General features: G+C 33.8%; 1 protein-coding gene across 4 annotated transcripts in view; it reads left to right on the top strand.

The window, feature by feature from the left end:
• Nucleotides 1-13805, top strand: part of USH2A (usherin) — a 419834-nt gene that overhangs the window by 57112 nt on the left and 348917 nt on the right. For all 4 annotated transcript variants that reach the window (XM_080585038.1, XM_080585039.1, XM_080585040.1 and 1 more), the window contains exons 8-11: nt 505-726; nt 2041-2134; nt 10746-10941; nt 11743-11873. In XM_080585038.1, the coding sequence (XP_080441164.1) occupies nt 505-726; nt 2041-2134; nt 10746-10941; nt 11743-11873 (643 nt within the window). The remainder of the gene's footprint in view (nt 1-504; nt 727-2040; nt 2135-10745; nt 10942-11742; nt 11874-13805) is intronic.

The following is a 13805-nucleotide window of genomic DNA, read 5'->3' as shown; positions in this document are numbered from 1 at the left end:
TGGAATACCTCAAAGTATAATCATTTCTGTATGTTTTTAATGTGTTTAGCAGATAAATAATTAACAATGTGGGCATGTTAATTATGTTACTCATCTGAATGAATTCCTTATGTAGTTCAAGCATAGTTCATGTTTTTTAGAGACACTTAAAAGTTTTTTTTAAAATTTAGTGTAAATGTCACTTTATCACTGTTGCACTTTATTCATATTTTGAAGTTGCCTTTTAGAGGCTTTACCTTTACTTGGAAACTTAGAGTCTGGAGAACAGAATGGGAGTTTGAGGAAAACAGACATGTAGAGGGCATTTCCTTTCCCCTGCTTGAATACTGGTGACTAGACTAGAAATCAACTGACGTAAGAATTTTCCTCAGAAAAATAAATAAATAAATAAATAAATATTATAGTATGGAGACCATCTCTGAGAAAGCAGATACTGAGAGATGGAATCTGTAAAATATGTCAAATTTTGATTTTCATTTGTTTTCCTCTTCTTTATTTAAACAGATTTACACCATACTCCCGTGGTAATCTAACCTTTAGTGTTCTTACTCCGGAACCAAATCACCGACCTGGTTATAATGATTTTTACAATACTCCGTCTCTCCAAGAATTTGTAAAAGCTACACAAGTGAGGATTCATCTCCGTGGCCAATATCATACTAATGAGTCTTGGGTAAATTTTAGGCACAGATACTATGGAGTTAATGAAGTTACAGTCAGTGGAAGGTAGGTGTTACTGTACCTCTTCCACCCCACTCATCACTGCCTCCAACTACTAAAGCTGTACTAAATATGTAATTACATGCCTAAAATTTCTTCAAGTTGTTCTGCTTTTACATTTATGAGGGAGAAAGGAAATTTGGTCTGAAGCAGTGCATCAGTTTTGAAATAACTGGTGTGCAGATTTTTTAAACATTTCTTCACGCATTATTTTAAAATTAATTATACTTATTACACAAATCTATCAAAAGCACTCCTTTCTTTGGAATTATCAAAGCCTCTAAGCAAAGGCTTATGATTGAAACCATGGTTTATGCTTTACTTCAGTAGCTTTTCCAAGTTTCATTATAGATTCCCAGACATGGCAATTTTAACAGTTTTAATACAGAGCTCATTCTTTGTTTTAGCTGCAGTTTTCCATTTAAAACTGGGCAGCTGTCAGTAAAAGTGTTACATTATCTGTGACTGACAACTTTATTGTATATGGTAAGTGTGCTGTCTTGTGAAAGGACTAATTATGCCCTGTAAATAACATGGAAATTTGGCAATGAAACAATTTCCAAGAAGCATATGGTGCAGATTTTTGTTAATAAGTGTTATTTCTGAAATAATTTCAGTAGAGATCATTTGGAGAGAAAGCACCCTATCAAAGGTAACATTTACCTTAAGGTCTTCTACACTACTAATGTTTTGATTATTGATTTAGATGCGTCGTGATAATCCTTTTACTACAACAGCTACAATTTTGGTGATTATGTCACAATAAAATAATTTCAATTGTAGCTTGCAAAATGATACGGTGCCTCCAGAAAAGCAGCCCTTCAGGTGGAGTGGGATGGTTATTGTCTATTAACTAATACTTTATGAATATTTTATTTTAATAAGTCCTGGACATTTTAAATGAGATGAAATAATCTAGACAGTTATGCTTGATATGGTTAAGATTCCTTGAAAAATTATAGCCACACTGTAGAGCTTAATATTGGCAAAAATGCCATTTTACATATGCATATTATATACTGAAATTGAATATGTTTTCATTAATTTAACATATTTTCATTACATGTTATGTAAGGCAACAGTAGCTCTAATGCAGGCTTTTTTTCTTGCAAATCAATTCTTGATACTTACAAATGTGTTCAATGAAGTCTTTTTTTTTTGTAGGTTACTGCACTTTTAAACATTCTCTTCTGTGTTTTATTTGTTTGTAATAAAAACTGGACTATTTTTTAAAATAAAATTATATTCATGACTGTTATATATTGTTGCAGAGATGTGTTTCATGTTTGATTTTTAATTCACTACCTGTTGTTCTTTCAGGTGTAATTGTCATGGCCATGCTGATAATTGTGACACAGCTATGGAACCATACAGATGTCTGTGCGTCAAGGAAAGCTACACAGAAGGAAATAATGTTAGTGTCTCATCCACTTCACCTATGAACTGCCTCAAATCTGGGATTTTAGGCTTGGTAATGTGTGCGTGCATGTGTATATATGTTACTGTTGTCCTAGCTTTTATAGAAAATTTGCCGTATCAGGCTTTGTATTAAGTAAATAAATAATAATAATAAAAAACTTCCTTCAAAAGCCATTCTACCACAGAATATTAGCAGAACTGTGTTCAGATATTTGATTTGTTAGATGAATAAGTCAGTTTTAAACATCAGATGCAAATCTGAATTTAAACTATAATCCAATAAAGATTATGGCTTTACCTACTGTTCCAGCTAGCAAACAATCTCTAGAGCAAAAATATACTGAAGACTTTAGTCCTAATTCATCCAAGTTCCGTGGTCGGAGTGCAAAAGACAAAAACATGCAGTTCAGCTTCCAGTTTAATTTCATATGAAAGTGACCAGTTCAAGTGCTGCAAAGCAGCTCCACGATTCAAACCAAAGCAGAGTCAATGCAGAATATTTGTGCTAAAATTGCCTAATCCAAGGGAAAACAATAACATAGATTTACCTTCTTAGACTTGGAACATCTGTTGATAGCAGTCTCTCTGAATTCAGCTAAGAATGCAATCTTTTAGTACAGTTATTTTTTTTAAATATATGTAAGGAAGAGTTAAAACATTTCGGACTTGATTTTAAATGTCTTCTGCATAGTTGAACATGGTTAAGAAAATACTGAGACTTGCCCGTACGTATTTATTTGGAAGTCATTCTCCTGGGGGTCTTACTGAATATTTTGATTTAAACCAGGGATTTGGGTGGTGGTGTTTAAAAACACTGAAAATTGAGTTTTGATCTTATTTACTTAAGGACTGGAAATGCTGATTACCCGTACTTTTTACAGTTATGTATGACATCTGGCTGTCCTTAAAATAATCGTTAATAGCAACATGATTGTTCTAATAAAAGAACAAATTTAATATTACTTTTTAATGCACTGTTTTCAGACAATAGGTGTTAAGGTTAATCTCTTCTTGGAACTAGAACTTAAAGGCTGTATTTTAAAGAAAATCTAAATAAAAAAATCTAAATATAATCTAGAAAATACATTCTTACCACTGCTGTGTTCTTAATAACAGTATATCTCCATAATAAGAGATGTAGTGAGGTACAGTATGTAGCTGAAACTTAACAAGTTGCAAAATTTTAATTTTCCTAATTTTAGAAGTCTTGGTCAGAGAGAATCAATATGGGGATCTGAGTATAACTCATGGTCTTCTAGAGAAATATGTAGAGGATACCTTAGGATAATGATGCCAGATTGTACTTAATTTCTGAAACAGAGTGGTTGACCTCTCAAGAGGTTGCTGTAGCAAATGCTGGTGAAGAGACTAATCATAACGGAAGGCCTTATTTGGTTGACAAATTTTTTTATTTTTTTTATTTTCTTAATGAAGTGCATTAAACAGTTTAATTTCCAAAGAAATATTGTACTTGTAACATGTTTTCCTTGACTATAAGTACAAAGTTGGGAGAAGACATTGCATTCTTTTATCTCTATCAAGTGCTGAGGCAAATTAGAAGACTAAGTTGAGTTGCTTGTGATAGTCTAGGAGCTTTCCACTTGGCAAAAGTGGGGAAAAAAAGCTTGTATTTTCAGCTGAACTGTATTCACAAATACATGTATGCTTTGAAAATACCTTATGTAGAATTATACTTTATGTTGAAGTATATAAATTTAAGTTAATTAAATCTACTGTAGTTGTTATAGAACCATAGGATTATTTAGGTTGGAAAAGACTTAAGATCATCAAGTCCAACCATCATACACTACTGAGTCTACCACTAAACCATGTCCCTAAGTGCCGCATCCACATGTCTCTTAAACCCCTCCAGGGAGTGCAACTCCACCACTTCCCTGGGCAATCCATTCTAATACCTAACCACCCTTTCTGTGAAGAAATTCCTCCTTATACCTAATCTAAACTTCCCTGAACACAGCTTGAAGCTGTTTCCTTGTGTGCTATCACTTTTCACCTGAGGGAAGAAATCAACACCTTCCTCACTGCAGCCTCATTTCAAGTAGTTGTAGGGAGCAATGGGGTTTCCTGTCAGCCTCCTTTTCTCCAGACTAAAAAACCCCAGTTCCTTCAGCCTTCTGCCACCACTCATATGTCTTGATTTCCAGTCCATTCACCAGCTTCATTGCTCTTCTCTGAATGCGTTCCAGCAATTCAATATCCTTCTTGTAGTGAGTGGCCCAAAACTGAATGCAATGTTTGAGGACTGGTCTCACCGGAGCTGAGTACAGAGGGACAATCCCTTCCCTAGTCCTGCTGGCCACACTATTTCTGATACAAGCCAGAGTGCCATTGGTGGTCTTGGCCACCTAGGCACACTAGTGGCTCGTGGTCAGCCAGATGTCCACCAGCACCTCCGAGGTTCTTTTCTGCCAGGAGATTATAAATTTTCATTGATTATTTCTATAATTGCTAGCTTTAGTGCATATCATACAGTTGGTAGCAATCATATTGCATTTTGTGAACTGGCAAATACACTTTTTCTCTGCTCTGTGATGAAATCAATTGTCATTAGATATGGTGGCTTTGAGACGGGGCTCTGAACCATCTGCATAGTTTAATACAACAATACTGTAAACTTTAAATTAGTGAGTTGAATATGTGTGGGCTTGCCACGCTTTTCCCCATTAATGCAGAACAAATAAATTCCTGTACAAGTCATTCTTGTAGTAATACAAAGGTGGTGTCAACTTTAAAATGATGTATCAGTTAAGAAGTTCTGTATTTGCTGTATTATCTGCTGACACCTGTGAATATTTTAGCCAAAGACATTTGTGTTTCCACCAAGTTTAATATGGATAATTTATCTTAAAAAAAAAAAAAAAAAAAAAAGTTAAGAAAACGTGAGTTACATCAAAGAATTGAATCCCACAATCCCACTGAATGCTGGATTTCTGTTGTGGGTAGGCTGTATTCCTTGTTACATTTATGGCTGTTGGAAACAGGCTTTCTAAAAACTAAGAAGCTGTTTCAGAATAGCAACAGTGGTAGCAAAGGAGAAACTATGCTTAGAAAACAAACAAACAAACAAAAAAAAAACAGAACCAAGCAGTCTGTGCTTGCTGGGAGAGATGAAGTGTTAACCTGAGTGTATGTGATACTGTGTTTTAAGGATCATGTAACTTTTTTTTTTTTAATGTACTTTTCTGTTTTGTTAAACTGAAACGTATAAAATAGGATCTACATTCAAAAAGGGATTTACACAGAAATTTGAAGTTTTTAGGAGGGTCAAATTAGAAAAAATATCAAACTGACAATGTCTCTTTAATTAGAACACACATTGTGAAATGTTTCTTTGTAAGGATTAATTATAAATATTTAATAAATCTGGAAGTTCACCAAGCACTCTTGCAAGACTTATAGTACGTTGTGAAAATAAATATATTTTAATGATTTATCTGCTTTATCAGATATTTTCTGTCAATGTTAATGGGTTATTCCAGTGAGTGTCATATTTTTGATTTGGTGTATGCGCATTGTAACTATAATTTCAATGTTTGAGTTAACCATATTCATTCAGGTTAGAATGAGGATCTTGTTTAATTGTTTTCCTCATTCTGTAATGATAATGTCAGTATTGACTGAAGAAGAAATAAAGAAGAATTAGTAGTAAAATAGAATAAGTATTTGCAAATATATCACTGCTTTGAAATTTACAAGAGATTTAGATAAATTCTAAACGTCTTCAAGGTTTTGGTTTTTGTAAGGCAAATGTTTAAGGCAGAAACAAAATCCATTATGATTTTTGACTATCACTGTCATTGATAAAACTGTTTCATAGGCTTATGCCTGTGTTTTTCAGGCTCCCACTCCAGTGAAGTAGGCTTTACATTTTACTTTATATATATTTATATTGAATGACATCTAGCATTTGGTGAAGGAACTTTCTAAATACAAACCTTCCTTTTGGAAGGGGTGGTAAATATTTGAGAAGAAATTGCACTGTGAGCAAAGTCTTTTAACTTTCATCCTGTGCCAGAAGTCAGTCACCACAACTGAGTGGGTATAAAAAAAATCTTTTTTAGAGTATTTTGGGATGTAAATATGAGATCCCTTGACAAGTTCTTAACATATGGTAGAGTCTGTCCTTGTCACATTTACAGTTAATATAGCTAAAATTACCGTATTAAATTTATTTGGCGTATACATCTGGATAGTTGTTGCACAGCAAAGCAATACCAGAAACTAAAAACTTACATAGTTTGTTAAAGTGAAGATCTTAGTTTAATTATTTTCATCACTGTTTTATAAACTCTTTGACATATGAAATGGGATTTTTTTTTTTATCCTTTTAAGTGTTCTGTTTTGATGAAGAACTATGTTGGTATGAATTGTGAGATAAGAGGAAGAAGGGAAGGGAGTGCTTAAGAATGACTTGAAGAAGTTAAGGGACCAGATTTGGAAAGAAGAGGAGATAAATCCAAATCCTCATGGAACTTCTCTCTCGTCTCATGAGAAAAAATGTTCAGCTTCTTTGGTTTGTTCTGTAAATGCCTTGCCGCTACTTTGGGAAATAGTTCAGCCTTATAGAAATGGAAACTGGGGCATTAAGAGTAGAGTCCTGACCTTGGAAACATTTATATGCAAAGACTAATTTATAGACATGAGTATATGCTCTAAATGATGCTTCCCGTGATGTCATATGAAAAGTTGGAAACAGCACATGAAAATACAGAGCAATCAAACAAGGTCAGCCTTTCTTTACAAACTCAGAACCTCCTTTAAATTGATCATGCAGAAAGGAAATGGGAAATTACATAGGAATAGTTATAGAAATCTTTAATAAGAGACAGTAGAATTTAAAAGAAAGAAAACTGATACATTCTTGGAGATGGTATGAATGGATGTGAGTGTGTGATTGGATACAGTAAAGGATTTAGGTCTTCAGAGTTTTCTGTGTAAATAATTAATGATATTAAATGTCTGCTGTCTGAAAACTGGCATTGCTGATTTACCAAATAGCAGATAACCAAGCTCTTTTATGTTGTTGCAGAAGAAACTATCTAAATCTTAGTTAAAGTTCAGCCTGTATCATCATGTCAGGAATTAATGATACATAGTACCTGAGGAGCTGTAAATATTAACTATAGTAAGTGGTCACTTGATGACAGACTTCTGGCTTACAGAAGGAGGCGAACTAGTAAAAAAAAAAAAATGCCCTTTTTGGTAAACTCTGTGCCATATGTATAAAGAGGGAGGTCTGAGAGGAAACTAGTTATATCAGAATAAAATGAAAAGAAAACAGACAGATTGTTGACTGGAGTTTTAGAAAACTAGACAAAAGAAAAAAAAAGACACCTAGTCCAGTAGTCTTGCATGCCTGAAAACTTTGAATGACTTTAGACATGTCTGTGGAAGTTATGGGTTTGTCCATGAATCCATCCTTGGAAAACTGGTGTAATTTCACAGTTGAAAGATCCAGGCTTCTAAAACGATTTGTGTACAAGCATTGCTGAAATAGTGAAAGAACTTGATCCTGTCTCAGATACTTTGTGATTTGTTGCACTGGTGATGACATGCCAAAGGAACTGTGAAGTAGTCATTACCCCTTAATACAGTTTCATTTGAGGTTTGTAAGTTTTACTAAATAAGAGATATGATGTCATAGATACCATCGTGGCTGTCATTGTTACTTCTCAGAAGTTTGGAAGGCTGTTCCAGTCTGAAAATGATTTTCAGGTGCTTGTCCACTCTGTAGGATATGTATTTTATTTAATGTGTAGGAAAATTGAGAGACAACTGGGCTGGTACTTCTCTGTTGATGAGAGGGTAGCTGTTGTAAGTCATAGTGGCACGTATATTTATTGAATTTGTATGACTTGTACTGTATTCCTTCTGAGTGCCAAGTGATTAGTCACTGTTTTTTTCCTGTTACCCCACTGTAATGTTACAGGAGAATGGAATTCGTAGTGTTATTCCAAATAGACAGGGTAGAGAGAGGATATAATAAACACACAACTGTTACAACTGAATATCTCAAGCAAGTCAGAGCATTGGTAAAACAGAATGCATCACAAATTCATCAATTGCAAAACATCTCTTCTCCCTCTCATTTTTTCTTTTTACTGAAGTCCCATAGAATTGGAGTCTAGAAGAGAGTTAGATGGTGTGAATGTTTGATTTGAAAATAACTGCGAAATTTAATTTGGAAAATTTGTGTGAATTAATTTAATGAGCAGCCTGATTGTTAGAATTAGTATGGTTGCATACGCTTTGATTTTGTAAGATTTAGTGCAGTTTCATTCACCTTCACCAAAAAAAAAAAAGCATGGATGAAAGAGGACTTGAGTAGAAATATATCTTATACTGTCTGAGAATATCTGTACTAGTGTTTCAGATCTCAGTTGTGTTCTATTATTGGCATTTGGCATTCAAAATGGTAGCTCTTATGTTGTCAGTCAAGTTCTTTACCAGCCACTTTGCCACTGCAAAGCAGCAGTAATATCTCTTCTCCAAATGCTATTCGGCATATGGTATTTGTAATCCCTCTTTAAAGGACTGCACTTAGTTTCTAAAGTAATTAGAAATATCCTTTTAAGGTACCCAGAGTGTTATGATATGACCCTGTAAGACTTCCTTCATTTCTGTTCTGTCTTCCCCAGACAGTTGGAATCATTTAGAGTGTTCTAGCGCTTTTTTTTTTTCCTAATCAAACCTGGCTTTTTGAGTTTAAAATCTCTGGGGGGTTCACAAGGCACAAATACAGTTCAAAGCTCTGGCTAACATGCTTTCTTGACAAGTAGTCAAATGCTGAAGTGAGGGTGCTGTGAATAAGCCATGAGGAAATTCAGACAACTGTTTTCAGAAGAGGACTAAGCTGCACTGGAATAGATATTGCCTAGAAGCCATACTTTTTTGTTTAATGAAGCTTAATGGAGTGAAAGCATGCTGTCTATCTGGGGTACAGACTGGGATCTTGTAGGAAGGAAAAAATAGTATGTGATTAACTACCCTATTATAGTCAACATTTATGGGGCAGCTTAAAGAAACACAGATGGGTGTTGCATGAAACACATTTTTGAAGACAACATAGTCTTCCAAAATGTCTGAGAAGGTGGCATTTTAATTTTGATGTCACACCTCACTTCAGCAGATTTTTAAATCTATGGCATGTATATTAAAGAAGCACATATATTATATACGTTATAGGTTTGTACATATACTGGTTATTGCAACTCAACATTGACTGACAAGTATGAGATGGTAACTCCTACACAGATTAGGAAAAAAAAAAGGAATAAATTCTACATAACGGCATTAAAAAAATAAAAAAGACAGAAAAAAAAAAAGTTGCCACCCAGAGATAAGCAGTTGGATTGAACATTTGTGAAGGTGGAGTAGAAAGTACTGTTTGATAACATCTATTGTAAGTTTTAATGGATTGTTACCTTTGCCTTCTGAAGTACTTTGCTGTCTATTTGTTGAATATTTCTTCAGAGGCACTGTCCTCAGCGTTCTTAGTGATTAATAAGGAACTTGGCATATAAAGGCTTCGTCTGAAGTTATTGGCAACCTTTACGTAAATGTGACAGCTTTGGGAATTTTGATAAAGTAAGTTTTTAATCGTAACTTTAGTCAAAAATACTGAATTCTGAATTCATTAGTAGAAATAATTTTTTAATCATAATTTTAAAGTAATGAATTGGGCCAAGATGAGCTAGGTATTTTGACCATCTAGCTTCAGATAATGTGTTTTCTTAGAAAACTGTTTTCACAGATGGTGACTAGTTCAGATACTACATATCAAAAAGATATGTTTATTGTCTACGGGAAAAGCTACATATCTAACACGTTTTCTGAAGGGCCTGGATGTAACTGAGGATAAGGACAAAAATGTTTTTGTGGGGTTTAGTGTTATCTCATGGAAAAAAAAGAATGCTTGCCCAAGAATTAACATTTTTTGTTACTCTGCTTCTGGACCTTGTTCAGATTTATCAAAGGCTTTTGGGGAATTTACCTATCCATTTCACATGATGGCCAAGAATTGTAACCTGAACTCTCTAGATACCTTTGAAAATCTCAAAAGTTATGCTTTGGACAAATGCAGAGTTTAAAATTGGCACATGAAGGATTGTGACATATATATGAGAACATTATAAAAAAAAAAAAGAAAGCATAAGTTAAATGCAGAAGGTCTGAAAGTTAAATGTGGTTTGTGTTCTGATAAAGGTGTGGCAAACTCAGCAGGATGATTTAGGTGAATATAATCTTCTGTACCTCAAACATGGTAATCACAATTTTGTGTCTTTAGAGATTTAACAAAATCTGAATTTCTGGATGTTACCCTATGCTGAGTATCTGAATAGTTAGATTTTTTTTTCCCTTCTGTTCACCTTTTTTGATTTTAATTTGTTCTTAAAATAATTTAAGAAGATTAAAGAGATGAATTTATTTCCCTATATGCTTTCTCACTTCTCATCTTTAAGGTGTAGTACCAATATTTTTAATGTGTAAATGGAGAAAAAGCAAATACAGCAAACCATGAACGTAAAGAGTATAACAGTTTTCTTCTAAGTGTAAAGCAATGGTCTTTTTTTATTTTATTTCAGTGTGATCACTGTTTGCCATTGTACAACGACAAGCCTTTTCATCCGGGTGACCAAGTTCATGCCTACAATTGCAAACCTTGCCAATGTTATGGCCATGCAGAAAGCTGCCACTATGACTTAGCAATAGACCCTTTTCCTCAGGAATACTACAGAGGCAGTGGTGGAGTATGTGATAACTGTCAACACAACACAGCTGGTAAGCCATAAAAATGAGAATTGACTTCTTCTGTGGTCACTTTTTGGGTAAAGTCGTGTATCAGCTGAAATTAGTAATACTCAATGGCTGACATTCCAGAAAAATTGCATATATATTTATTTTTCAAGTCTTCAGGTAAAGCACTACTTACAATTTTGTCAATATTTAAGCTACAGGAAAATACTGATTAAATTTAACCTAATCTCATACAAAATCTTCCATGCAAAAGACATTTCAATTATTACAATGCATTGTTTCAAAGCTTGTTCCATTGCATATGCTAGAACATTTTAATCCAGAATATCAAGGCTATCCAATCAAACCAGTTTAAAAGATAAAACGGAAAAAATGTTGTCAACTTTAGCTTTAATGTCAGCTTCTTGCTTATTTATAAGGGTTTGTGTTCAGTGTAAGTAGTGTATTTTTGAATGCCTTTTATTTTTAACATTTGTCTTCAATTTCAGTTTTCTTGGCTTTTTGTAGTAAGGGGAAAAAAGAAAAGTTTCAGGTTCAACAATAATTTTTCCAAAAAACGTATAGGTATTTGCATGGCACAGCTTTTATATAAGTGTGGTATTATATAACAGATGGAAGTTTAATGGAGTAAAACATAGTTTGTAACAGGTTCATTGTTTCATATGCTCTGGATCACTAAATTGGCAGGTAGAGATGAAAGGTGCATTAAAATGGACGTCCTGAAAATTATAGAATTCTCTCAAAGGAATAGAGTCTTTAATTTTGAATTATACAGCTAATTTTAATGAATTGGAAGCCATAATGCATAACCTTTCCTTCATGCAGGAAGAAACTGTGAGCTGTGCAAGGATTTCCATTACAGACAAGCAGGTGCAGATCTTTCAGCCATTGATGTTTGCAAACCCTGTGATTGTTATGCAACAGGCACCAAAAATAAGAGCCTCCTGTGTGATAATGTAAGTAGCCTCAATATATAATAATGCCAAAATGTTTTAATTATCTGGAGATAGATATCAGTAAGATTTTACAAAGTATATTTAGATGGTAACTACTTTATAAAAATCGCCTAAGTTCAGCCTTTTCAAAATAATAATTGACTAAAATTAGAGAATGAAAGCCAAGAAAATACAGAAAGCTATCTGAAACTTACCGTTGCAGAGATCTTCATCTAGACCAGCAACAGATATTAAAAATGATGTATGAATTTTCAGAATTGAATTGTAGTTTTGGGGTACTGGGAAGTACTAGTACAGTCAGTAATGTCAAGGCATCCAGTTTTTACTATTTTTCAAGGCCTTGCTACTGTTTTAAAATTGCTAGGAGATTTCTACAATTCAGTCAATAAGATGATCCTGAAATTAACTAGAATTAAGGTAGTTTTCCCTGTAATACAGACAGGAATTGATCTCCCATTTAGTTCCTGAAGTCCATTAAACAGAGATATGAACATATGAAACATACGAAGTGACATTGAAAAAAGAAAGCTGTCATATGCTTTTAAAGTCTATGGACCTCACTGACAATAAAGGTCTGATCATAAATCTAACTGTAGCTTTCAAAACACCTACTGTTAAAATAATGTTTAATATAATGTTAAAATAATGTTTAGTGAGAACATTAAAATAATGTTTAGTGAGAAGATAAGAGGGATACATCATTGGGCTAAATCTAGACACATTTTATGAAATTTTGTTTGTGGATTTCCTTTGTATATGCATATGAAAAGAAAACAACCAACCAAACAGGAAAACTCCCAAGACTCAAATCTTGAATATGCAGTAAAAGTATGTTGTAGTTCATGTTCTAATTGCATATGTCCTCTTCATTGCAAAAAATCCAAGTTCTGTTGGGAATAGAGAAGCAGTTGCTTCTTTGTCTGAAATGTATTTTAAAAACATTGTCAAGGGAATTGAGGTAGAGCTTGATCTTCAGGGAGAAAAGATAGACCTTCAGATTGTCGCTACATTTCCTGTCTCACTTTTTCTCAAACTTGTCATAAAATGATGTTTAACATTTTTTGTATGATGTACTTTGTTGTTATTTGCATTTTATTACCAGCAAGCTTTTGTGGATACTGTTGTATTTTCATCCTTGCTACTACAGTGGCACAAATACATGTCCAGTTAGACTCAGTGCACTTTCTAGGACTCACATGATATGCTGAGTGATATGCAAATTTACCACAATGTGTTTTAAAAAATACCCCGTGTTACAAACAAAAAATAATTTATAATTTTCTGTCTCCTGAAAATTACACTTTTTGCCAGCATCACAGAAATGAGGGAAAAAAAAACTATCGCAAAATGTAGATGCATCAGGACAACTTTTGTAAGGTGTAGGGAAAATGACAACAAATGTTGATTTGCGTGTCCGTGGTTTTTGACTAAATGTTAACCTGAAACAACTTTTGCTTTAATAACTAGAGGAGGAGGAGTTTACAAACTTAAGTCACTAATTTAATAGTAAAATATATTTTTAAAAAGTTAATGATGAAGCTTGACTGAAAATATGAACTAGAGGATATAATGGGAAAAATTGGGGAGACTGTTGCTCAATAAAGCATCAGTTAACTGCTGCATTAGCAGCAGTGCAGGGAGAAATGATTAAGAGGCATTAAAGAATAGATTAATAAGGCTAGGGACTAAAAGCTGAAATGAATTACATGAAATAGGAAGGCATCATTGAAGGAAGTATTTCCAAATTTGACCTGTGAAAGATAGAATCATAAGGAATAAGGACCCTATTCATGAAAATTAATTGTCACGTCACAATGATAATTTTCAAGGAAATATGCCAAAAATGGTGCAGAGTACACTTTTACTGCATAATTTACCATTTTCTGCAGTTCATCAAGGATTTTTTTTTCCTGCAAAGTGCCACTTATGTCA

This window comes from Anser brachyrhynchus (assembly GCF_964034855.1).
Source record: "Anser brachyrhynchus genome assembly, chromosome: 3".
Classification (NCBI taxonomy): domain Eukaryota; kingdom Metazoa; phylum Chordata; class Aves; order Anseriformes; family Anatidae; genus Anser; species Anser brachyrhynchus.
This window is presented reverse-complemented; position numbering and strand designations above follow the sequence as displayed.